General features: G+C 38.4%; 1 protein-coding gene across 6 annotated transcripts; it reads left to right on the forward strand.

The window, feature by feature from the left end:
- The first annotated feature begins 8,168 nt into the window (after positions 1–8,168).
- On the forward strand, positions 8,169–20,262 carry CLEC7A (C-type lectin domain family 7, member A). Of its 6 annotated transcripts, XM_011952955.1 has the most exons (6): positions 8,179–8,457; positions 10,546–10,644; positions 11,699–11,836; positions 12,958–13,109; positions 14,709–14,827; positions 19,431–19,794. In XM_011952955.1, exons 1-6 carry the CDS (start codon positions 8,328–8,330, stop codon positions 19,561–19,563), a joined length of 771 nt encoding a protein of 256 aa, XP_011808345.1. In that variant the 5' UTR covers positions 8,179–8,327; the 3' UTR covers positions 19,564–19,794. The 6 variants fall into 6 exon arrangements, with proteins under 6 accessions (XP_011808386.1, XP_011808345.1, XP_011808350.1 ...); XM_011952960.1 differs by lacking the exon at positions 11,699–11,836; XM_011952969.1 differs by lacking the exon at positions 14,709–14,827 and having other exon boundaries at positions 19,431–19,563.
- The last annotated feature ends 6,249 nt before the right edge of the window (positions 20,263–26,511 follow it).

Consider the following 26,511-nt stretch of genomic DNA (forward strand, 5'->3'; position numbering starts at 1 on the left):
TGTATTTTTAGTAGAAACAGGATTTCACTGTGCTAGCCAGGATGGTCTCCATCTCCTGACTTCGTGATCTGCCCGCCTCGGCCTTCCAGAATGCTGGGGACTACAGGTGTGAGCCACTGTGCCTGGCCAACAGAGGACATATTTTTGAGCTCTACATTTCAGAGTTCTTTTCTCTAGCCCTGGCCTGGGTCCCAAACAGGGAACTTAATTCACTCTTTCACTGAAGTATACTCTTGCTTTGATGCCATTGGTATGTTGTCCTAGAGATTTCAAAGGAAAACCCAGATTCATTCCATTCTTAATACAGTGTTAAAAAAAAAATCTTAGGTAATACAATATTTCATTTAAAATTTACAACACTCCTGGCAGCCACAGCAAATCTCTAGCGCCATTTTTATTATGAGACAGGTCTAGCCTGCAGAAAATTTTCAGTTTTACTTGCAAATGAATAAAATAGATTAACTTCCTCTAACTTACCTTGAAATTCCTAAAACGAAGCAGCAGATGGCACCATCACCTCATTCATGCCTGCGGATTTTGCTACATCATTTTGGTTAACTCATGCTGGCTTAGCTCAGCTCAAATACCACAGGGAATCTTTTTTTTATCAGTTTTTCTGTACTTACTTTATTTGCCATACAAGGATCCCAACAGAGATTTAAGACCCATTATCATATTAATGGTGAAGAAGCAAGCACAGAAAATTAAACAATATATCTAAAGTCACACAGTCCATCAGTGACAGAGTCAGAAGCAGCAATGCCACATGTGGCATTTATTGGATAGCACATAGACTCTGAAATTCGAAGCTCTGCCAGTGATCTGAAGTTTTTTCCTTCTTATGTAATTTAATTCACCTATATTGAGTTGTTTCTTTTTAAAAAATTTATTTATTTATTTATTTAGCCTTAGTTAGTTTTGAGGTGAGGTCTCACTCTGCTGCCCAGGCTGGAATACAGTGGTGCAATTTCTGCCTCCCATGTTCAAGCAATTCTCTCACCTCAGCCTCCCAAGTAACTGGGATCACAGGGGTGTGCTACCACGCCTGGCTAATTTTTGTATTTTCAGTAGAGATGGGGTGTTGCCATGTTGGCCAGGCTGGTCTCGAACTCTTGGTCTCAAGTGATCTGCCCACCGCCTCGGCCTCCCAAAGTGCTAGGATTACTGTGCCTGGCCTGTTGTCTCTCTTTTTAAAAATGAATGGAATTTGTCAGGTGAATAGCTTCCCAATATTTTCATAGCTCAATTGCTTTTTTTCTAAATGAAATTGTATAAAAAATTTCCACCTATCAAAAAAGCAACATCAGAAATGAGACCTTCCTGTGTGGCCTGTCTTGCATCACATTCTGCTGTGCTTTTCTACTAAAGATAATGCTGAGTTATAGGATACAGGAGGAAAAAAACAATAGAGTTAACATATTTGACTGAAACATGGATGGCCAATAAAGTAGCAAAAGTGAATGCAATGGAACACAAAGGCCCTATGGGTAAAATAAAGAAGGGTGACCCGCAGGTAATCTAAAGCAAACAAATAAACATACACAGCTGAATTTTGCTTCCTATGCCATTTTTTTCTTAACTCCTACATTTGGAGATTTTTTTTTTTCCTTCCAAAGTTTCTCCATTTGTACCCACATAGGAACAGTCTATTTAGAGGGTAGATTTTGCCCCCATGCCATTGCTTAAGAGTCTCCTGAAACTACCTCCTGCATTCAAAATGAAAATGGTCAGTTTGGGACTGAGTGTCCTTGGTCAACTGCCTTGTTCCTGCTTCTTCCAGTTTATCTCACTCGACCCCAGGACTCCTTTTCCCAGCTACTCAGGAGGCTGAGGCAGGAGAATCGCTTAAACCCAGGAGGTGGAGGTTGTGGTAAGCCGAGATGGCAACCCTGCACTCCAGCTTGGGCAGAAGAGTGAGACTGCATCCCACCGAAAAAAAGACAATTCAAAATTCAAGTAAATGATAAGTTTAAAAGTACCCAAACTTGGTTTCTTGAAAAATTCAATTAAATGAATTTTAGAATTCATTTAAATTCATTTAATTGAATTTTTCTCTAATTGTACTCTTGAAAAAGAAGTAAGTGCAATATCTACTATTGAAATAGTCAGAAAAAAAGGAGAGAGGAGAAGAAATAACACTTTTTAAAAAAAGAGGTGGACACAGAAAACTTACAAATAGGCTGTTTATTTATTGTATATGAAATTTACTTATAAACTTATAAGTAGTCTATTTATAAGTTTTCTATGTCCACCTTTTCAAGGAAGAGGAGTCCTGGGGTTCAGTGAGATAAACTGGAAGAAGCAGGAACAAGGCAGTTGACCAAGGACATTGAGTTCCAAACTGACCATTTTTCATTTTGACTGCCCGAGACAGTTTCAGGGGACCCTTGAGCAATGGCATGGGGGCAAAATCTACCCTCGAAATAGACCATCCCTGTTATGGGTACAAATGGGATTACAGGCACCTGCCACCACACCCAGCTAATTTGTGTGTGTGTGTGTGTGTGTGTGTGTGTGTGTGTGTGTGTGTTGTTTTGAGACGAAGTCTTGCTCTTGCCTCCCAGGCTGGAGTGCAATGGCGTAATCTCAGCTCACTGCAACCTCCACTTCCCGGTTTGATTTAGCATTCAAATTGGAAGAGAAGTTTGATTTTTTTTTTTTAATTGGGAAGGTACTTTGAAATGTTGCTATCTTCTGAGGACTTAAGATATTTTTCTGCAGTGGTTCTTAAGTTTAATGCTTAACTTAGTTTTAATAATCTTGTGTTCTTTATTATTTTTATTATTTTTTTGAGACAGAGTCTTGCTCTGTTACCCAGGCTGGAATGCAGTGGCACCATCTTGGCTACTGCAACCTCTGCCTCTGGGGCTCAAATAAATCCTCTCACCTCAGTCTCCCAAATACTTTGAACCACATGCACATACCAACATAGCTGGCTACTTTTTTGTATTTTTTTGTAGATATGTAGTTTTGCCATGTTGCCAGACTGGTCTCGAACTCCTGGACTCAAGTCATCCACCTGCCTTGGCCACCCAAAATGCTGAGATTACAGTCATGAGCCATTGTGCCCAGCCATAATCTTTTCTATTTAATTCATGTATCCATTTATTTCTATATATTTACATGTTTACTTATTTCTCTTCATTTATTTGTATGAGTTTTCAAGAAAGGCACATTAGACATGTACAAAATTGATATTTGTTTGAAAAGAATGCTACTTTTTGAGGCTTAATTCTGAGAATAAACGCTACTACTTAATGCATATAGCAGTGAATGAGCAGACCGACTCAGCTATTCTTTTATTTTTTATTTCAATAGGTTTTGGGGAGCAGGTGGTGTTTGGTTACATGGATAAGTTTTCAGCGGTGATTTCTTAGATTTTTGTTGCACCCATCACCTGAGCAGTGTACACTGTACCCAATGTGTAATCTTTCATCTCTCACCTGCCTCCCGCCTTCCCTCCAAGTCCCCAAAATCCACTGTATCATTCTTATGCCTTTGTGTTTTCATAACTTATCTCTCATTTATAAGTGAGAACATACAATGTTTTGTTTTCCATTCGTGAGACTCAGCTATTATGAATTAGGTTCTTTCAGCTATTTTATTGATGTAATATTCAATCTACCTCTGGGTTCCATTAGTTGTAATTTTAATGTGTTTTTCACTTCTAATAACTCTTCTCAGATTGCTCATTTTTCCTTTTTCTTTCCTTTTTTTTTGAGGGGGGGGACAGTCTTGCTCTGTCCCCCAGGATGGAGTGCAGTGGCGCGATCTCGGCTCACTGCAAGCTCCGCCTCCCGGGTTCAAGCCATTTTAATGTGTTTTTCACTTCTAATAACTCTTCTCAGATTGCTCATTTTTCCTTTTTCTTTCCTTTTTTTTTGGGGGGGGGGACAGTCTTGCTCTGTCCCCCAGGATGGAGTGCAGTGGCGCGATCTCGGCTCACTGCAAGCTCCGCCTCCCGGGTTCAAGCCATTCTCCTGCCTCAGCCTCCCGAGTAACTGGGACTACAGGCTCCTGCCACCTTGCCCGGCTAATTTTTTGTATTTTTAGTAGAGACAGGGTTTCACCGTGTTAGCCAGGATGGTCTCAATCTCCTGACTTCGTGATCCGCCCACCTCGGCCTCCCAAAGTGCTGGGATTACAGGCGTGAGCCACCGTGCCAGGCCTCTTTCTTTTTTTTTTTTGACAGAGTTTTTGCTCTCGTTGCCCAGGCTGGAATGCAGTGGCACGATCTTGGCTCACTGTAACCTCTGCCTCCCGGGTTCAAGCGATTCTTCTGCCTCAGCCTCCTGAGTAGCTCGGATTACAGTCAAGCGCCTCCATTTCCGACTGATTTTGTATTTTTAGTAGAGACCAGATTTCTCCATGTTGCTCAGGCTGGTCTCAAACTCCTGACCTCAGGTGATCCACCCACCTCAGCCTCTCAAAATATTAGGATTACAGGTGTGAGCCACCGCACCCAGCCCGATTGCTCTTTTTTCTTGGAAGACTCACTTGTTTTACGGATGCAAGTTTTCAACAAATCTCACTGAAAATGTAAATTAGATAATTGTTGCTTGTTTGTTGTCTTTTTTTGTTGTTGTTATTAGGTTGGTTTGTTTCTACCTGTTTCTTTCTTTCTTTTTCCTTTTCTTTTTTTTTTTTTTTGAGATGGAGTTTCACTCTTGTTACCCAGGCTGGAGTGCAATGGCATGACATCTGCTCACTGCAACCTCCACCTCCCGGGTTCAAGCAATTCTCCTGTTTCAGCCTCCTGACTAGCTGGGATTACAGGAGCCCGCCACCACACCCAGCTAATTTTTTGTATTTTTGGTAGGGATGGGGTTCCATCATGTTTGCCAGGCTGGTTTCGAACTCCTGACCTCAGGTCATCCACCCATCTCAGCCTCCCAGAGTGCAGGAATTATAGGCCTGAGTCACCATGCTCAGCCTTCCACCTGTTTCTTGCATTAACATTTAATGAGGGGTATTTTTCTCTGAATACACAGATTATCTCTCCCACTGTCTTGACATATGAAGGGCATTGTTTTTCTAGTTTGTCAATGATTTGTGTAATTAACTTTTAATTGCTTTATTTTAGACAGAGACAAAAAAAGGAGAAAAATGTGAATTAGACTAAAGTTTATGTTTATTGAAAAATTTCTTTGACAACTTAGAGAGTTAACTGTTTTCATAGGATTGTGATTAAATATGGGGAGACAGTTAAAGTCCCTATAGGGAAAGACTCCAGTTGGAGGCCTGATTTGATAGTAAAGACAGCTTCTTATTTCTGACTGCAAGGTACTCCCCTTGTTATTGTTCTCTATTTCTCTATTTCTATTTAGAAGGCCGACCCTTCTTCCTGGAACCAATTTATTCACTGTTTGAGAAATTCCATGGTATCCCTTTGCAGAGGTGAAAGATTCCTTTTCCTCACTTATCGCTAGGTTCATGGCACCTATAATAAAACATAGATTAACAAGAGAATAGCATCTAAATTTGTTTAATAGAAGTTACCTGAACAAACAGACCTTGTTAAATTCTACTCAGCTTATTACCATCAGATTATACCCTTTTGTTCTCCAATCATACTTCTGCATAACTGTCCATAGAAATATTTAGTTTGCCCTGTGACTTCATTTCAGAAGGTTCTCTTGTCATAAAACATTTATATGCTTTTGTTTTGTTCATGTCTTTTGTTGTAGGGGTCTCAGTCATGAACCTTGTGATGGGCAAGGAAAAGATATTACTTTTTCTCCCCTACATTGGACAAGGGGAGTATGATCTAATGGTAATAAAGTGGAGGGAACTTAGCAAGGCTAATTTGTTCAGATTCTTCTTGGCATCTCCGTGTCTTCAAAGATAAGGATGTTTCTTTCCTCTGGGAAAGGATACTTCTAGAATAAGGGTCTTATGATCTGCTTCAGGGCAGAAAGATGCAGAAAGGTGTGAGAGTGAACTTCCTGATCCTGCTGTTTTCTCAAATGCCAAGAATCCATATTTTGGGGCTGTGTGTCCTGAATCTCATACGCTGCCTTCCAAGCACTGCATTGTAGAACTGAAAGACTGATGAATGTTGAGATTAAGATCCACATTACCGCTTTGCAACATGTCTACAAAAACTTAGTAAAACTTTTGTGGCAGCTTAAGTAAGGCGGAAGCTCATTTATGTACTCTCCTCGAGCTCTCTTCCATTTTGATAGGTGTTAGACCATGAGAACTGCAGAACCCTCATCATATAACAACTCCTCCCAAATCTCTGCACTAGAGACTTGGCAAACTCTAGCATGCCTTCTAGTAGCTTAAGGCAAGGTCCATACGATGACTCAGCTCTACTTAAAATGCCAGCTAAGGAAGCCCAATGCTGCTAGGAGAATTTACTTTTTGTTCCAGTCAAAACTTGGTAACAGATAGCCTCCCAAATTCCTTTTAGAGCAGTTACTTTAGAAATCTTACAGTTAGACCAGGTGCAGTGACTCACGCCTGTAATCCCAGCACTTTGGGAGGCCAAGGCGGGAGGATCACCTGAGGTCAGGAGTTCAAGAGTAGCCTGACCAACATGGAGAAATACCATCTCTACTAGAAATACATAATTAGCCAGACGTGGTGGTGCATGCCTCTAATCCCAGCTACTTGGGAGGCTGAGGCAGGAGAATCGCTTGAACCCAGGAGGCGGAGGTCACGGTGAGCCAAGATCATGCCATTTGCACATCAGTCTGGGCAACAAGAGCAAAACTTCATCTAAAAAAGAGAAAAAAGAAAAAGAAATCTTACCGTTAAATTCTTTCTCTGCCCTTTGAGAAGCAAATCTACCACACAGAACTGTTTCTTCAAGGACTTGGGAGCTGTTTCTTTGAAATGCAAACATTCAGGGAGATAAATCTTGCTCTTTCTTTCATATGGAGCATAAGGACCAATTTAGCTGGGTGCTTCACCTCGACTATATCACCATGTCCTTCTGTCACGTAGAGAGGTGAAGTTTCTCTCCCCTCTGGATAAGGGCCAATTAACAAATCCAGAGGGTCTAGTCACATTAACCTTCCTTAACACCACTCAGTATCTTTTCCTTAGCACACTACCCTTTAAAATGTCATCGGCTTTACTTTTGGGGAAGTTGAGTTCAGTTCAACAGGAAACAGTGCAGCTGTTTCCTATCGCAATAGTATTACCGAATAAAACCTGTCCTCACCACATTAACTAGTGTCCAGATTTGTTGATCTTTGACAACACACAGATGTCTCCTGCACTCTACGGGCTTCAAGGTCTGGTAAATGAGTTGAACACCTCTTCAGTTTCCAGCAATGTTAGCTGTTTTCTATATTTCTTTGATTTGATCATTACTATGGAAACTGGAAGAGAGGGAAAAAAAATCCAACATCTGGCATATTTCAGTCCCAACACCTTCCATAAGCTGTTCCTTGCAATATAAGTGTATGGAATGATGAAAGAGGCAGTGTAGCGTAACAGAAAAGACCATGAGTTTTGCAGCAAGAGTCAGCTTTGATTTGATTGCTTGCTCTAAACTTTTAAAATTAGCTTCTTAAACCTGATAAAAAGACTAAATTTTCTGTCTCATTTTTTCATTTGAAAATAGAAATAATAATGCCTACTATATAGACTTGGAAAAGTGAGATTGAACAAGAAAACATGTGCAACATGTGGTTCCTAGCTCATAGTAATTGTTCAATAAATAATTGTTATTTTGTGTTATTAATATCTGATAATTCTCAAAGAGATTTGTTTTCTCTGTCTCTCTGTCTGTTGTTACAACAATGCACCTCCTCATGCCATCCCTCATTTACCTATCTATATATTTCCTCTATTAGGCAATGTGTTTCTTCTTAGGTATCATTTTTCCTTGTATTCTAAGCTCCCGCCAATTGAAAAGGTGGGCATTCAGTAGCTGTTTCTGTAATTTAAAAACTACATGAATACATACATGAACAAAGTTACAACAAAGTTATGGTAGACTTAGAGCACCAAAACTGTAATAGTTTGCATAGGTTAAATTAATTAACGTCAGATTTAGTTGTGAGAGTAATGAAGGCAGCATAAGACATTAATTTATGCATTTTTTCTTATATTTGGTCTGAAACAAAGACTTATCTGCTATGCTACCTTTTAGTTTTCCTGAGTCAGCAGGTCTCAGAAACAGGATCTAAAGGTACAAATGGAAAATTACCACGGCATAGTTTCATTTCCTGCTCTTGAATATCTGGCTGAACTACTTAAGCTTAATTCGTTAAACCTCAGTAAGTACCTATCCCACATGATTTGACTCAGAGATTCTCTTTCCTCCACAGGCAGTCATCTCAGGAGCAGAAAGAAGAGAGCTCCCAAATGCTATGTCTATTCAGGGGCTCTCAAGAGCAATGGAATATCATCCTGATTTAGAAAATTTGGATGAAGATGGATATACTCAATTACACTTCGACTCTCGAAGCAATACCAGGATAGCTGTTGTTTCAGAGAAAGGTATATGTATATATTTTTTCTAATGTATGCCTTTAGCTCTCGCATTGGAAAAGATCCAAGGGGAGGCCAGGCACAGTGCCTCACGCCTATAATCCCAGGACTTTGGGAGGCCGAGGCAGGTGGATTGACTGAAGTCAGGAGTTTGAGGCCAGCTTGGCTAATGTGGTGAAACCCCATCTCTACTAAAACTACAAAAATTAGCCTGGCATGGTGGCACATGCCTGCGGTCCCAGCTACTTGGGAGGTTGAGGCGGGAGAATCATTTGGACTCGGGAGGTGGAGGTTGCAGTGAGCCGAGATCACGCCACTGCACTCCAGCCTGGGTGACAGAGCAAGACTCCATCTCTGAAAAAAAAATAAAAACAAACAAACAAACAACAAAACAAAACAAAAAGATATAAGGGGAGAAAATTTGAGAGGCTTGTGATGTGTGCATTTTTATGGATATACTTTTAAAGGGCTTCAGATGTCACTGAAGATAATTTGAATGCACCCTAAACTTTTTTTCATGAAAATTATTCAGTGACCAATTATTAGTATTTAAATTAATTATATCTGATGGCAGAAAGTACAATTTCTATTTTAGGAATTGGTAATAAGTGGGATAATACACAAAGATAAAGGATTTTTGTATGAGTGACTTGTTGCTTGTTTGATAGAAAGGCTAGATTATTGAATGGAGGCCAGGAAACTTAAAGAAGTATACATATGAACAACATGTTTTTTTGTGGTAAGAGATTAAATTGTTTTTAAACAAAAAACAATTATTGGTATGCCAGTGAAGGAAAATATATTAATATATGGTGGATAAAAACATCCCATCAGCAGAACACGAGTCTTAAACAAAAAGTAAATGAAATGAAATAGAAAGAAGGGCTTTGGAGGACCTCTGTATTCACAGAATGGGTGATTTAGCCTACTCTATGTGACACGTCTATGAAATGTCCTGACAGCTTAGTCTCAGTGAAAAGCAGAAATACATTCTGGTTATGGCAATGTTAATACAAAATTAGTTCCCTATTTTCTTTGAGAGAGAGAGAGACCATTTGTCGGTTTTAACACCAGAGTTTGCTTTCTTCTGCTTTCTGATTATTCACATTGCACAAATATTTTCCTCTCAGTACTAATGTAATTCTTTTCTTGGGCAACCTATTGAGGAAGGGTGGAAAAAGTGGGTGAGGCAAGAGGTAGGGAGACATGTGCATGTTTATGCATATGTATAGGCAAACGGTATCCTGTAACAACACACCTATAATATGCTAGCAGTCTCTAAACAAGGTGCTTTTATGCGTGTGAGCTCATTTAATTCCCACAATAATCCTTTGAGATATTATTACCCCAGTTTCACAAAGAGGAATAAAAAACAGCAAAGGGAGTAATTTGCCCTGGGTCATGCAACAAACATATGAAAAGGGAAAATTACCCTTAGTAATTATTGTTATCTTCCCAACATTAAGCTATTTCCTCTAAGAATCAGTGGGATTTCAGGGATCCTACTAATGTCATGACCTGTAGATATCAATGTGGAACTGAAATTAGGAGCATACAGATATCAAGGCAATGTGCTGAAATTATAATTGAAGAAGAGGTATGCTTACCAGGGGAGAAAAACACAGCGAATCCTTGGTGACTAGGTAACCTAGGCAGTGATTAATAATTCACTTTAAAATTTGCCAGTATTTTTTGTTATTTTTGTTTTGTGTTTTGTTTTGTTTTGTTTTGTTTTGTTTTTAACAGGGTATCGCTCTGTTGCCCATGCTGCTCTGGAATTCCTGGGCTCAAGCGATCCTCCTGCCACAGCCTCCAGAGTAGTTGGGACTACAGGAGCTCACCACCATGCCCAGCTAGTTAAATTTTTTCTTTCTTTTTTTTTTTTTTTTTTTTTGTTAGGGACAGGGTCTCCCTGTGTTGCCCAGTCTGGTCTTGAGCTTCTGGCCTCAAGCAATCCTCCTACCTCTGTCTCCCTTCTGGGATTACAGGTGTGAGCCTCTGTGCAAGGCCAGATTTTTGATGAACTGTAGAATTGAAGTGCCCCACCGTCCGTCATTCTCTTTCTTTATTCCATTTCTGCCCCCTCTGGCTCCTCAGGATCTTGTGCTGCATCTCCTCCTTGGCGCCTCATTGCTGTGATTTTGGGAATCCTATGCCTGGTGATACTGGTGATAGCTGTGGTCCTGGGTACCGTGGGTGAGTATTTGGTGGAGAAGATCAACAACAACAACAACAACAGACAATTTAGTAAGCAATTATTATGTGCCAGGCACTCTTTTAAGGGCTTGACATACATAATCTACTTTAATTTGTATGTAATCTGGTTTTGTCTGTATTGGGTTGGAGCTGTTAATGCCCATTTCACTTATAAAGGGTGTGAGAGACTGAGAGGTTATTTTACCTTTCCAGGGTTATAAACTAGTTAGTGGTGGGACCATGATTAGAAATTTAGGTGATCTGTCTAAAAAACTCATACTCTTAACTACATTGATCTGATACCTCCCTTGCCTAGCTGGTTTCAAAGCTATAGAATTCAAAGGATAATAAATTAATGGAAGGAAACACATGGAGCTGAAGAAGAAAGTACAATATGGTGCTGTCTTCCTAATGAAATAAATTCACTAAATGGACATTAAGCTGTTTTTATGAGTAACATTATTTAGGGAACTTATTTCTGATCTTTAATATAAACACCTTTGAATAGACCAGAAATTTCCTGAGGCACTTGGTCTTAAGTCGATATTTTGTAATGGATTTTTTTTTTAGATTTTATATCACATGCAATCTGTTGTTAAGCACCTTCAGAGAGTCTTCATGACATTTCTTAATTAGTCAGATGCACTTAGTCAAGTGCATTCTATGTTATAGGTACTGGGCAGTTTCTCAAGGATCTCTCATTTTTAAGTAATAGAAGAAAGGTGAAAGATGTTGCTATTTCAAATCTGCCATGGGTCCAGTTGACTCTATGACATTTGCCTCTTGCTGCCTCCCTCATTCTATTTTCTTCTTGTCTACATTCTTTTTTCTTTCTTTTTTTTTAACTATACCTCCTTTATGAAAGTTATTTCTTTCTTTTCATCTATTCTATCAATCAATCATCTTTACCTCTCCACAGCAATATATCATCTATTTATCATTAATCAGTAATGTATTCTTTTATTCCAATAACATATGGGTTTCGGGATTTTCATTTTCAAACATAGAAGAATGACTTTTTTTCTGTCACTATTATTGTTGTTGGTATATGAAGCTATTTGGAGACCCAATTCAGGAAGCAACTCATTGGAGAATGGCTACTTTCCATCAAGAAATAAAGAGAACCACAGTCAACCCACACAATCATCTTTAGAAGAGAGTGTGACTCCTACCAAAGCTGTCAAAACCACAGGCAAGGGCATAGTTAAAGGATGAAATCTTGATTCAAGAGGGTTAATTGTTGGTGCTGAGGCCTGGGGCAGGGGTGTAAGGAAAATATGCTTAGATTCAATGATTGTACATTTAAGGCAAGCACACATATTAGTATTACCTTAGTGTAATATATCCCTGTCATATATACAATAAGGTGAAATTATAAGTACTGTATGCACATGGCTGAACAGTTCTAAATTGGACTTTATTAATTTTTAAAATCAGTAACCAATTTATCACTAGCTATGTGCTTAGATCTACAGGAGATCATATAATTTGATACAAATAAAAGTGTTCTCTCCCCTTACGGAATTGACATTTTTAATGCGATACAGTTAGAATAGAAAATATGACATTAGAAAGGAAGCATGACAGGGAGAAAGGAAAGAAGGGAAAATGTTGCCAGGAATAAAGAAACTATATTAAAAATATACAAAAGAGGTAGACCTAATACACATGTTCCTGAAAACTCATCAAATTTGTTTAATCATACAATTTCATTTACTTAATTATAATTCTATATACACTTGACCTTTACTTCTAATTGCATCATAATTGACTATGACTTAATGTTTTCACTTCAGTTTTTCATCTCTGGACCCATACCTCCTCACTATTTTTATTAAGTAGCTAATAACATATAAGAGAGAGTGTGTAATATGAATAACTGACCTATACTTTTTTCATTTGGAAAGTCACATTCTGAAGTAGATCTTATATCATAAAATCAGTTAAGTAGCAATATGAAATTGCTGTGTACCTCAATGATTGATTGTGAGTGGAATTATTTTAAGGAGTTATTAAGGAGAAAGGTAGTTTTGAGCTAAATTAGAAGGAATAGAAGACAAATCAAGAAAAAAAGGATGGTTGGCTGCCTAAAATACTATTTATAGCTAATTCATTTTTAAATTCTAAATGAATAGGAAGATTTGAATGTATTCTCATCTGTAAAATCATATCACTGTAGTTTGAATTGAAAATGAAATATAGTAATGGCAACTCATTGATTATTTCATAAGTGTCCTTAAGATGACTGGTGTTCACACTAAAAGAGTGAATTGGTGTGCTATGAATCTCATGGTACTAATCTTTTATTTCCAGGGCTTCTTTCCAGCCCTTGTCCTCCTAACTGGATTATATATGAGAAGAGCTGTTACCTATTCAGCCTGTCACTAAATTCCTGGGATGGAAGTAAAAGACAATGCTTGCAACTGGGCTCTAATCTCATAAAGATAGACAGCTCAAAGGAATTGGTAAGTGTAAACTTCTGTTGTAATTTTCTGTGGTCTGTATCCAGAAGGAAAATAGAGGGAGATTCCAGGTAATGACAATTTTTCCTAAAATGAAGTCTTCTTTTTTTTTTGAGGCAGAATCTCACTCTGTTGCCCAAGCTGGAGTGCCATGAAGCCTTGACATCCCAGGCTTAAGTGATCCTCCCACCTCAGCCTCCTGAGTAGTTAGGACTAGAGGGGGCACCACCATGCTCATCTAATTTTTTTTTTGTATTTTTCGTAGAGATGGAGTTTCTCCATATTGTCTAGGTTCATGTCAAACTCCTGGGCACAAGCGATCTGCCCATCTTGATCTCCCAAAGTGTTGGGATTACAGGTGAAAGCCACCACACTCGGCCAAAAGTCATTTTTAATATCTCTATAATTATAATCATAGCATGCCTCAAGCGCATACAGTGCATAATATATACTTTTATTTTTATTTTAACTAATTTTATTTATATATTTTTAACTAATTAAAAAAAAAAAAACTGTGTTTCACCTTAAAACAAATCCTTTCAAACACACTCCATGTATGCATGACTGCAATAATCAGGCCATTACCCATTTTTGTGCGTTTGTATTTCGATTGTTAAATTTGGTGAAGTAGAAAATTCTCCTCCTTGTCATCATAATTATCAAGAAAATGGCAACAATGATAATATATGTTTAGAAATTATTTACTCTTTGCAAGATACTGGGAAAGGCAAAGAGGGTTAAAAAATAACCCTGCTATCACAGGACACATATAATCTTTTAAGTAAAAAAAAAAACAACTCAGCAGCTATTAAAAGTTGAATATCTGGCATTGGCAATAAATGCTATAGGAGTTTAAAGAGATCCCTGTGTTGCTAAGAAGTTTTCAGAAAAAGTGGCACTTGAATGAAGGGTAGAGCTTAGATGAGGTACGAGAAGGGGTTTATAGGAAACACTCTACATTATAAATCTAAACCAGTCTATAACTTCTACATCTACTTTCACTATTCTCATTTTGTTTTTGTTTCTGTAATGTCTTACCCAGTAGTAATAATTTATGTTAAAGTTAATGGAACTACATGTATGGCAAAGAAAGAGTATTGGGTTACAAGTCTATCTGACTTTTAGGCCAGCCTGTAATTGAAAATAAATTGTTATAGATTTGTAAACAATTCAGATATCTTCGCTGAATCTCAGATTACTTATTTATAAAATATGCAGTTGGACTAAATCATTTTTAAGTTGTTACCTAACTCTGAGAAGTATTTCTTAACAAAAGTAGCATCAATTTATTTCTTCAATTGGAGAAGACAGTGGCTAATCATCCATGAAAACTGCCTAGGGGGCCTGTTGTCTGGGATTTTGTCAGATAGGTTGCATGAAGGCAGTACAATCTTCACATTATGAATCTATTCTTTTGGAAAATTAAATGATAATTACTTTAAATAAATGAGATAGGCCTTTTGAGACATTCAATGACAGGTTGATGCCAGGTTAGGCATGTATTCTTTACCAAAGTGATTCGATCAGTTGCCTTTTTCTCAGTGTCCATGAGAGAGTGTCTCTCTCTCTCTTTGTTATATATTTGTATATGTTTTGTTACAGGGATTTATAGTAAAACAAGTGTCTTCCCAACCTGATAATTCATTTTGGATAGGCCTTTCTCGGCCCCAGACTGAGGTACCATGGCTCTGGGAGGATGGATCAACATTCTCTTCTAACCTGTAAGTGTTTGGAGAGACAATGCTTCATCCTCTTTCTCAGAGAGGTTTCCATCTCATCTATGAAAACCTCTGTCAAGCAGCTAAGAACCTGATTTGCTGACCATATATGAGAAAGAGAGAGAGAAAGATATAGAAGAGAAAGAGTGAGCTACAACAAAAGGAGAAAGATGAGGAGAACCTTAGAGTGAAAAGGAGCGAGGCCATCTAGTACCATCAACACAGCTATTCTTATGGTTTTCTTACCAGGGAGGCATCCAACATGTGTGAAGTTGTCCAGGCAAGGAGCAGTCACTGTCAGTCAGTGTAAACCCCTGGTTAAGAACATGGGTTTTGAAGCCAGACCTCAGTTTGAGTTAATGATTACCTCACATTGGGATAAGTCACTTTTCCTCTATGAGTTTCATTTTCCATAAACAAGAATGGAAAGTTACTCTTGGCCGGGTGCGGTGGCTCACACCTGTAATCCCAGCACTTTGGGAGGCCCAGGTGGGTGGATCACTTGAGATCAGGAGTTTGAACAAGCCTGACCAACATAGTGAAACCCCATCTCCACTAAAAAATGAGCCGGGTGTGGTGGCAGTTGCCAGAAATCCCAGCTACTCAGGAGGCTGAGGCAGGAGAAATGCTTGGACCTGGGAGATGGAGGTTGCAGTGAGCTGAGATTGCAACATTGCACTCCCGCCTGGATGACAGAGTGAGACTCCAGTGAGACTCCAACTCAAAAAAAAAAAAAAAAAGAAGGAAAGAAAGAGTACTTTCCTCTTAGAATTGTGAGATGGGTATAAAAGTAAAATAATTTAGCACAGTATCTTGTACATAGTTAATGAGCAATATTATTAAGTTAAAAAGCAACCACATTTTCACATTTTGCATTTTAAAAAGATATTTTAAACATATTTCACATTTGCAGGATTATACATTATTCCTTATTATGTGTTGGTCTTTGTCACTGCAGTTGTCATTCATTTGCTTTTTAATATCTGCAGAATATGAAATATGTCCCTTTTAAGTTCTTATTATTAGTGTGTGTGTGTGCACACCTGTGTGTGTTTTTTCATCTCAGTAGGAGTATGGTTCGATTTAGTTTTTCAAAGAAAATAACTTTTGACTTTGTTGACTCTGCCTCTTTTTGTTATTTCTTTCATTAACTTTGATTCTAGTCTATATTACTTCCTTCCATCTAATTTATTTTTATTTTATTTTATTTTTATTTTTTTGAGACAGAGTCTTGCTCTATTGCCCAGGCTGGAGTGCAGTGGTGATCTCGGCTCACTGCCAGCTCTGCCTCCCGGATTCACGCCATTCTCCTGCCTCAGCCTCCTGAGTAGCTGGGACTACAGGCTCCCACCACCACGCCTGGCTAATTTTTTGTATTTTTAGTAGAGACGGGGTTTCACTGTGCTAGCCAGGATGGTCTTGGTCTCCTGACCTAATTTATTTGTTTTACATTTGCTATTCCATCTCAAACTTCTTGTACTGTGTGCTTGACTCATGAATTTAAGCCTTCCTTTATCTCAAGTATGGAGATTTAAAGGCTATTTTAAATCTTGATTTAAAAATTTTAATGTATTTTCATTGTCATTCAGTTCAAAATACTTTCTGATTTCCACTGTGCGTTGCTCTTTGGCCCAGGAGTTATTTAGAAATGTATTTCTTAATTTACAAACATACGTGTTTCTAGTTATCTCTTTGTTTTAGGTTTCAGGCTTAGTTCCACTGTGATCAGAGAACATGCTCCACGTGCTTGTAGTTCTCTGATTTTTACGTGCTTCTTCCTCTTTCCATATGAAAAGAATTGTGTTGAAATCTTCCGCTGCAATTCTACTTATAGTTCTGTAAACATTTGAATCGATGTGTTGAAGCTGTGTTATCAGGCACGTAAAGATGTAGAATTGTTACTTTTTTTCCCTTTCTTTCCTCCTTTTTGGACTGATTTAACACTTTTTCTTATTTTTTTTTTTCTTTTCATTTGTAATGCACTCTTTCATGTCTTTTACATCTCTTTTACTCTTTTACTAATCTTTTAGTAGTTTTCCTAGGAATTACACATATATACTTCACTCATCAAAGACTAATATTAACTGACATTTTTATGTTCTTCCTGACCAATATAAAAATCGTAGAGCATTCCTTTACTCTGTTGACTCCCTCCTCAATTTATATGCTATTATATTAATGTACTTATTTTTATTTTATCTCCCAGGCTGGAGTGCAGTGGCGGAATCTTGGCTCACTGCAACCTCTGCCTCCTGGGTTCAAGCGATTCTCCCACCTCAGCCTCCAGAGTAGCTGGGACTATAGTTACGCCTCACCAGCTAGGTGTGGTGGCCTGCGCCTGTTATCCCAGCTACTCAGAGGTTGAGGCACCAGAATTGCTTCAATCCGGGAGGTTGCAGTGAACGGAGATCGCACCACTGTACTCCAGCCTGGGTGACTGAGCCAGACTCAGTCTAAAACAAACAAACAAAAATAGCCCTTGGGCCGGGCACAGTGATTCACGCCTATAATCCCAGCACTCTGGGAGGCCGAGGCGGGCGGATCACTTGAGGTCAGGAGTTCGATACCAGCTTGACCAAGATGGTGAAACCACATCTCTACAAAAAACAAACAAAAAACAAACAAAAAAAACCCCACAAAAATTAGAAATGGTGATGCACAGCAGATTTATGCAGTTAGTATTCATTTCAGTTTGCCCACATACTTGATTTTACTTGTTTATTTCTTTCTTCCTTTCCAACTGCACATTTCAGGTATTTTTTCTTAAGGCTGATATTTCCAATAAGAATAGGATTAGAGGCTGGTTGTTTCTTCTCTCAGCCACTCAAATATATTATTCCACTGTTTTCTATTTTTTATTGTTTTTGAGAGGTCATCTGTTTGAAGGTAACACATGTTACTGAAAAATTCTCAACCATACTTGCTTCATATTTTGCTTTGACCCATCTTTTTTCCCTTCTCCTGGAATCTCAGTTACATTCATTACAGACCCGTTGACACCATCCTATATGTTTCTTTTGCTTTTTCTTGTGTTTTCATTCTTTTTTAGCTTTTTGCTCCAATCTATGTAATTACCTTTCACATATCTTCCAGTTCATCTATTTTTTCTCATCTGTGGCTAATCTGTTAAATGCCTCTATTAAGTTTTTTATTTTGTTTGGTGACATTTTCAGTTTTATAATTTTAGTTCGGGTCTTTCTCAAACCTATTATTTCAACACTTATACTTTTATTTTTTCTTCCAACATTCTTAGTATTATCTTTTAACTTTCAGAATACACTAACCATAGTTGTTTTAGCTTGTGTCTAATAATTCCAATTTCCTATATGAATCTGTTTCTGTTTTTTTTTCCTATTTTTGTTTTGTGTTGATTAGTTTTCTTTTATGTCAGATTGCTTTTCATAGGGTTGTTAACATTGTATCTTAAAATCTTTGCAGAATTAATTTGAAGTGTTTTTTCATTTGCCTCTGTTCTCACCACCGGGTCTGTTCACCCAAAAGTGTGAACAGTACAAACCGCTGAGTATAATCACTTAACTGTTTTACTTCTACTAGGCTATGTACAGTGAATTTACTAACAATCAGCCAAATGTATTTTCTACTTTTTTATAGCACTTGTTTGTCTTGAATTTTCTTTCGCTATTTTAAATGTATGGCTAGAGGACTCTTTCTGTAATCACAAGCAGGCCCAAGTTAACATTTTGATATGTTTATGTTACTACTCTTTGATTTTCTGGGTGGCATTTATTTAATCTAGCTGTGTCTATGCCCCCAAAACACTAAGAGATCAAGGAAAATTTTTAAGGAATAATGCTGGTCAGAGTTCTCCCTGAGGTCTGAATCTAAGTAGTTAATCTTAGCCTTAGTCATCTCTAAAGCAAAGTTTTCTCAATCTTCCAACCTCAGGGTCAAGAAGGAGAGATAGATACCCAGGACGAAGAGTGCCAAGTCATAGCTTTTGCACTGAGGTTCAGTGATGCTCTTTGAGCTTGACTAATTAACACTGCTGCTTCAGGAGACTGAAGACCAAATTGAATAGGACCATACTTCCATTTACCAGTGTTGATTTCCATAACTGTCAAGCATTGAATTGTAATGTAATTCTCCTTCCAGGATACATTAAAATATGCAGAGTTGCTTGCGCTGCCTTTAAATGGCCTGGGCATCTCTGGTTCTTTTTTCAGTTCTAGATCCCTTTCAGCATTAATGCTTCTGCTTGGTCTATTCATTAAGTATATCCAGTAATAATTTCATTAAACTGTTGTTTGATTTGATAAAGAAACATTTAAGTAATAGGCTGAAAGATATATAAAGAACTTTTTATAGAATATTAAATAATTTTCCTTCTTTGTCAGGAACTTTTTTTAAGTTCATGCAGCTAGTAGTATTTCTTGAAAATAATTAAGTTATTTTTCTGCCTTAATAATGGAGACTATTCATTTAACCACTTGAGATTCACAACAATTTAGATTTAAGCCTCCTTTTCCAATAATAGAAACAATTCAGAAATCTTTTCACCGATATCCTTACTAATTTATTTGAGTGCCATGTAGATGGTATTCCTTAACTTTTGTTCTAATTACCTCACTGTATTCTATTTCAACAGATTTCAGATCAGAACCACAGCTACCCAAGAAAACCCATCTCCAAATTGTGTATGGATTCATGTGTCAGTCATTTATGACCAATTGTGTAGTGTGCCTTCATACAGTATTTGTGAGAAGAAGTTTTCAATGTAAGAGGAAGGGTGGAGGAGGAGAGAGAAATATGTGAGCTAGTAAGGAGGACAGAAAACAGAACAGAGAAGAGTAACAGCTGAGGTCAAAATAAATGCAGAAAATGTTTAGAGATCTTGGCGAACTGTAATCTTAACCAAGAAATTGAAGGGAGAGGCTGTGATTTCTGTATTTGTCGACCTACAAGTAGGCCAGTGTTATTGTTCTACTTACTAAATCCCTAGACATGGAATCAGGGCAGCTAAGCTTGAATTTTTTTTTTTTTTTGAGATAGGGTCTCACTTTGTCACCCAGGCTCACTGCAGCCATCTCTTGCCTCAGCCCCCCAAGTAGCTGGGACTACAGGTGCATGCCACATGCCAGGCTAATTTTTGGTGTGTTTTTGTAGAGACTGGATTTTGCCATGTTGACCAAGCTGGTCTTGAACTCCTGGGCTCAAGTGATCTGCCCACCTTGGCCTTCCAAAGTGCTGGGATTACAGACATGAGCCACCACACCTGGCAGCAAGCTTGAATTTTCATTCTGCCATTGACTTGGCATTTACCTGGGGTAAACTATAAGCGAGTCTTAATTTCTGGCTCCATCAGAGTTGTTTTTGTGCTCAACAATGCCATTGATGCACATGGTGTGTTGCCATGATTTGACCCTCAACTTCTAGCAGTATATCAGATATTAACTGAGGGTGAAATATATTTCTGAGCAATGAAATGAAGAAATGGGAAAAAATCTTCACCGCAATCAGAGCAATTTTATTATTTTCATCGATCTGATCATAATTACGATTATCATCTTTAAAAAGCAGGAACTCCTACTTTTTCTTTATCAATTAAATAACCCAGAGAGTATGTCTGCCGTATCTCTAATAGAATCTTGTATAATATGTAATTGTAGGGAAACTGCTCTCATAGGAAAGTTTTCTGCTTTTTAAATACAAAAATACATAGAAATACATAAAATCTGATGATGAATATAAAAAAGTAACCAATCTCATTGGAACAAGTATTAACATTTTGGAATATGAAACATGTTTTATTAGTTTTGTGATATACTGTTTTATAATTTTGACTTTTTAAATTAATTACTGTAAAATGGTATTATTGGAATGAAACTATATATTTTCTCATGTGCTGATTTGTCTTTTTTTTTCATACTTTCCCACTGGTGCTATTTTTATTTCCAATGGATATTTCTATATTACTGGTGAGGCATTTACAGTCCTCTAATATTGATTAATATGTGAAAAGAAATTGTACCAATGTCACTAAATTATTCACTTTAAAAAGGCTGTTTTTATGTTATGTGCATTTCATTTCAATAAAAAAAACTCTTATCAAAAAACCCCTGGCCTCTAAATTATGTGCCTGTGTGTCACAATTCCTATCACAATTTGCCCTCTCCCCAAAAATGATGATGAATTTGGTATGGGTGGAGTGGATATTTACAGTAGATATTTTAATATTAAAGCATTAATTCGGGATCATAAAAATTTTTTAAAAAACCTAAGAGAAGGTAAAGATTTTTGTGAGGTTTACTATTGTTGTTTAATATGCAAATTTGTGTTTTCATTATTTAAAAAAATGTGGAAAGGGAAGAGATAGACAGATGCAGCAAACCACCATGGCACATATATACCTATGTAACAAACCTGCACATTCTGCACATGTATCCCAGAACTTAAAGTACAATTAAAAATAAATACATAAATAAATAAATGATGTAATGTATAATCCACATAAAAGAAAAGAAGAGATAGATCAGGCTGAGAACATGAGTATGGTTAACTGTTTTAAGTAGTTAAGGCTTAGGATGAAGTTTGGAAGAAATACTTAGTATTTTAATTTTGGTTTTGTTTTGATTCATTCCTCCTGGGTCCTCAGGATATAGTGGATGAGTCAAGAAATTATGGTAATTAAGGTAAATAACTGGATGCTGAAGATCCAGCTGTACTAATCTAGGACAGGCCAGGCCAGGAAACCTAACCCATGACATGGGTTATCATGAAAGTGAGGGTGTAAAGTAAGATTGCTGTAGGTTGTGCAAGACATAGAGTACCTGACGTGTTGAGACACGTTTATATCACAGCTTATATGGAAATATATGTGAATAAACAGAAAACATACACACTTTTTCAAGAGACAGAAAAGGTGAAAAAGCTGCTAGCTGAATCTCAGTTTAAAAGTTAAATTCAAGATGAGTAATGATCACACCAGAAGACATGCTGAAGGGCCACCGTGTTCACGTGTCTGGATTACAGCAATAATTTTTGAAGTAGTCCCTGAGCCTTCACCCTTGTCCTCTACAGTCTATTTTCAAACAAATCAGAGTGAGGCCATTAAATTTAAATAAAATCATGTCAGTTCTCTACTGAAAATTCTCATCAACTTCTCATGTATCTCAGAGTAAAAAAAAGCAACCCAAAAATGAAATACCTTTGTAATTCTGGTCCTCTTAACTTTGAGCTAATCTCCTACTTCCTTTATCTTTACTCATTGCACTCAGGACGCTGGTTTCTCTGTTGTTTCTCAACCATGTCAGGCGTGCTTCCACCTCAAGGTACCGGTGATTCTTATCTCCTTTACCTGAATGATTCTTACCTGACAAAGCTGCAGGACCTGGTCTCTCACCTCTTTCCCATCTCTGCACAAACATGAGCTTCTTAATGATGCTTACTCAGATAACTCTAAAGTTACCAACCCTTTCTCCCTACATTCTTCATCTCCCTTACCTCTGTTTATTTACCATAGCATTTATTATAGTCTAATATACTGTACTATTTACTTATTAGGTGCAAAATTGCAGTTTTGCCATTGAAAGTAATGGCAAAAACCGCAATTACTTTTACACCAGACTAATACTTATTATCTTTCTTATATATCATATGGTTTTCTCCGTAGAATATAGTCCCTAAAAGGACTGACAGCTTTGCTGTACATGGATGTATCCAAGAGTCTGAGAATAGTACTTGCCATATAGTCGACAGTCAAAAATATTCTTAATTTTGAAAAAAAACTTTTAAGGAAAAGTAGTATAAATGTTAACGTTGGTTGATTATCAAAAATTATTAGTAATATACTTGAATAACCGAAGCTTGGGAAATAGTTCTAATTGCTATTTTATGAGAATCATAATTACAGGTACCTCCTAAGTGCCTTTCTTTCTGATCCCAGCTGTTGTAATTTTTAACCCTCTATCTCTGTTTTATTTACATATGGGCTTTACATAACTTCATCTTCACAATTTTGACTACCTTCTCTTTTATATGGCTCTCTGATATCCAACCCAATGCAAACAAACAAATAATTTTTGATTTCCTACTTCTTACAAGGCACTGTGCAACAGGAAGATATTTTTATTTTTATTTATTTATTTTTATTTCAATAGCTTTTGGGGTACAAGAGGTTTTTGGTTACATGGATGAATTATATAGTTGTGAATTCTGTTTGTAATGCACCTGTCAGTCACCTGAGTAGTGTACATTGTACCCAATATGTAGTTTTTTTAATCCCTCCTTTTCACCTCCTGCTTCTGAGTCATTATATCACTCTGTATGGATTTGCCTACTCATAGCTTAGCTTCCACTTGTAAGTCAGAACATACAGTTTTCGGTTTTCCACTCCTGACTTACTTAGAATAGTGGCCTCCAGCTCTAACCAAGGTACTGCAAAAGACATTATTTCATTACTTTTTATGGGTGAGTGGTATTCCATGGTGTATATATACCACATTTTCTTTATCCAATCATTGGTTAATGGGCACTTAGATTGGTCCCATATCTTTGCAGTTGTGAATTCTGTTACTATAATCATACATGTGCAAGTGTCTTTTTCATATACAATGACTTATTCTGGGGGAGATACCCAGTAGCAGGATTGCTGGATTGAATGGTATATCTACTTTTAGTTCTTTAAAGAATCTTCATACTGTTTTCCATGGAGGTTGTACTAATTTGCATTCCCACCAGCAGTGAATAAGCATTTGCTTTTCACCATGTCCATGCCAACATCTCTTTTTTTTTTGACTTTTTAATAACAGCCATTATTGTAGGAGTAAGATGGTATCTCACTGTGGTTTTAATTTGTACTTCCCTGATAATTAGTAATGTTGAGCATTGTTTCATGTTTGTATATCTTCTTTTGAGAAATGTCTATGTATGTCCCTTGCTTACTTTTTGATGGGATTTTTTTTTTTTCTGGCTGATTTGTTTGAGATCCTAGCAGAATTCTGGATATTAGTCCTTTGTTGGATGCACAGTTTGCAAATATTTTGTCTCATTCTGTGGGTTGTCTACTCTGATTATTTATTTTGCTGTGCAGAAGCTTTTTAGTTTCATGAGGTCCCATTTATTTATTTTCATTTTTGCTGCATTTGCTTTTGGAGTATTAGTTATAAATTCTTTGCATAGGCTAATGTCCAGAAGAGTTTTTCTAATGTAATCTTCTGTGATTTTTATGGTTTCAGTTCTTAGATTTAAGTCTTTGATCCATCTAGAGTTGATATTTGTATAAGGCGAGAGATTGGGATCCAGTTTCATTCTTCTATATGTGGCTTGCCAGTCTTTTCAGCACCATTTATTAAATAGGTTTATGTTTTTGCATGCTTCAACACAGATCAGTTAGATGTTAAGTATTTGGCTTTCTTTTTTATGGCGGGGGGTTAACGTTTTATTTTAAATGCTTGGATAGCTTCAATACCCAGGTTGTGGCAAAATCAGGACACGTGTAAAATATGTTACATTAGATTCCCCAAAGGTACTAAAGAGTACCGTAAAATTAACCCTTCCATTACAGGAAATGTATGACACAAATAATATAAAATGAAAAGGTGGCACCGGTTTCCTGAGATACAATTTACTCTTTACAGCCAGGGCCCACAGGTCCAGGCTGCAGCGTGCGGCAACAGGAAGCAAAGACTGCCATTTTGCTTTGGACCACCTGGTACTAAACATTAGCCGGTAATGCCCTTCTGGCCTCTCAGACACCACAAGCTGCCTAAGTAACTACAGCTCTGGAAATAGTAAACAAGAGAGTGATTTCCATGGCGGAAATTTTAAATAAGATGCACATGGGACAAGCCATAGAAAGTTTGTCAAGTTAAATTTGGTACATAATTGTGTTCACTCCATATCCAAACACAGCATGTGTGTGATTGGTTGGGCTCTCCTGCTGCTGCCTCAGTATGGCTTGTAGGTATTCTGAGGGCCACCATGTCGCTGCCTCTTGCTGTAGTTTGTACTACCCTGACCTCCACCTCCACCACCACCACCACCTCCGCTGCCTCGTTTCCTCGGTTGTGGTTTCCACAGCCCCCAGAACCATACGCTTCTGCCAGTAACTTTCTTTGGGCTGGGCCACCTTGATCTTACACTTGCTTCCACTGATAGTGTGGAACTTTTTCTCCAGAACCTTCTTCACAGGTTTTTTTTTTTTTGGGGGGGGGTAATAAACACAAAACCTTGTCTTTTGTTCAACTTTGGATCCATTGGAGTTTCAATGGCCTCAATCTCCCAAACTCTCCAAAGTACTCCCTGATCTTTTCCTCAGTGGCCTCAGGATTCAGACCCTCCATGAAGTCATGTTCCCGGAATTGGTGGGTTCTTGGTATCACTGACCTCAAGAATGAAGCCGCAGACCCTCGCGGTGAGTGTTACAGTTCTCAAAGATGGTGTGTCTGCAGTTTCTTCCTTCTGGTTGGTCCGCGGTCTTGCTGATTTCAGGAGTGAAGCTGTAGACCTTCCCGGTGAGTGTTACAGCTCTAAAAGGCGGCACGTCTGGAGTTGTTCATTCCTTCCGGAGGGTTCGTGGTCTCGCTGGCCTCAGAAGTGAACCTGCAGACCTTAGCCCTGAGCGTTACAGTTCAGAGAGGTGGCCCGTCTGAAGTTGTTCATTCCTTCAGATGTGTCTGGAGTTGTTTGTTCCTGCAGGTGGGTTTGTAGTCTCGCTGGCCTCAGGAGTGAAGCTGCAGACCTTCGCCGTTAGTGTTACAGCTCATAAAGGCGGCGTGTCTGGAGTTGTTTGTTCCTCCCGGTGGGATCACGGTCTCGCTGGCCTCAGAAGTGAGGCTGCAGACCTTGGCAGTGAGGGCTACAGTTCATAAAGGTGGCACGTCCGGAGTTGTTCGTTTCTTCAGGTGTTTAAATGTGTCTGAAATTGTTCGTTCCTGCCGGTGGGGTTCGTAGTCTCACTGGCTTCAGGAGTGAAGCTGCAGACCTTTTGCAGTGAGGGTTACAGTTCATAAAGTTGGCACGTCGGGAATTGTTTGTCTCTCCTGGTGGGTTCGGGGTCTGGGTGGCTTCAGGAGCGCAGCTGCAGACCTTCACAGGGAGTGTTACAGCTCATAAAGGCTGCCGACCCAAAGGGTGAGCAGCAGCAAGATTTATTAGGAAGAGCAAAAGAACTAACACCCAACTCCGCGGCCGCGGAAAGGCACCCTACTGGGCTGTAGCTACTGCTGAGGGTGCCCTGCTTTTATTGCCTTACCTGGCCCCAGCCACATCCTGCTGATTGGTTCATTTTACAGAGAGCTGATTGGACTGTTTTACAGAGAGCTGATTGGTCTGTTTTGACAGGGTGCTGATTGGTGCGTTTACAATCCTTTAGCTAGACCCAGAAGTTCTCCAAGTCCCCACTAGATTAGCTAGACACAAAGGGCTGACTGCTGTGTTTACAAACCTTTAGCTAGACACAGAGTGCTGATTGGTGTGTTTACAATCCTTTAGCTGGACACAAAAGTTCTCCAAGTCCCCACTTGATTACCTAGACATAGAGCACCCATTGGTGCATTTACAAACCTTTAGCTAGACAGAAAAGTTCTCCAAGTCCCTACCCTCCCAGAAGCCGAGCCGGCTTCCCTTCTCACTGGCAGTCGCCATGGGACTCTGCGGCACCCTGCCAGGACACTCCCGCAGCCCAGAGGGATCTCGCCCCTGATCAAGCCCAGCAGGCGCCTGCCTGC

This window comes from Colobus angolensis, unplaced genomic scaffold (assembly GCF_000951035.1).
Source record: "Colobus angolensis palliatus isolate OR3802 unplaced genomic scaffold, Cang.pa_1.0 Scaffold11, whole genome shotgun sequence".
Taxonomy (NCBI): domain Eukaryota; kingdom Metazoa; phylum Chordata; class Mammalia; order Primates; family Cercopithecidae; genus Colobus; species Colobus angolensis.

What these genes read in the sequence shown, in the direction of transcription:
- CLEC7A (XM_011952955.1), top strand. Translation starts at nt 8,328, where the DNA reads ATGTCTATTCAGGGGCTCTCAAGAGCAATGGAATATCATCCTGATTTA. An exon ending in CAAAGCTGTCAAAACCACAG is followed by an intron (nt 11,837 to 12,957) that starts GCAAGGGCATAG and finishes TTTTATTTCCAG; the next exon opens with GGCTTCTTTCCAGCCCTTGT. An exon ending in TCAACATTCTCTTCTAACCT is followed by an intron (nt 14,828 to 19,430) that starts GTAAGTGTTTGG and finishes CTATTTCAACAG; the next exon opens with ATTTCAGATCAGAACCACAG.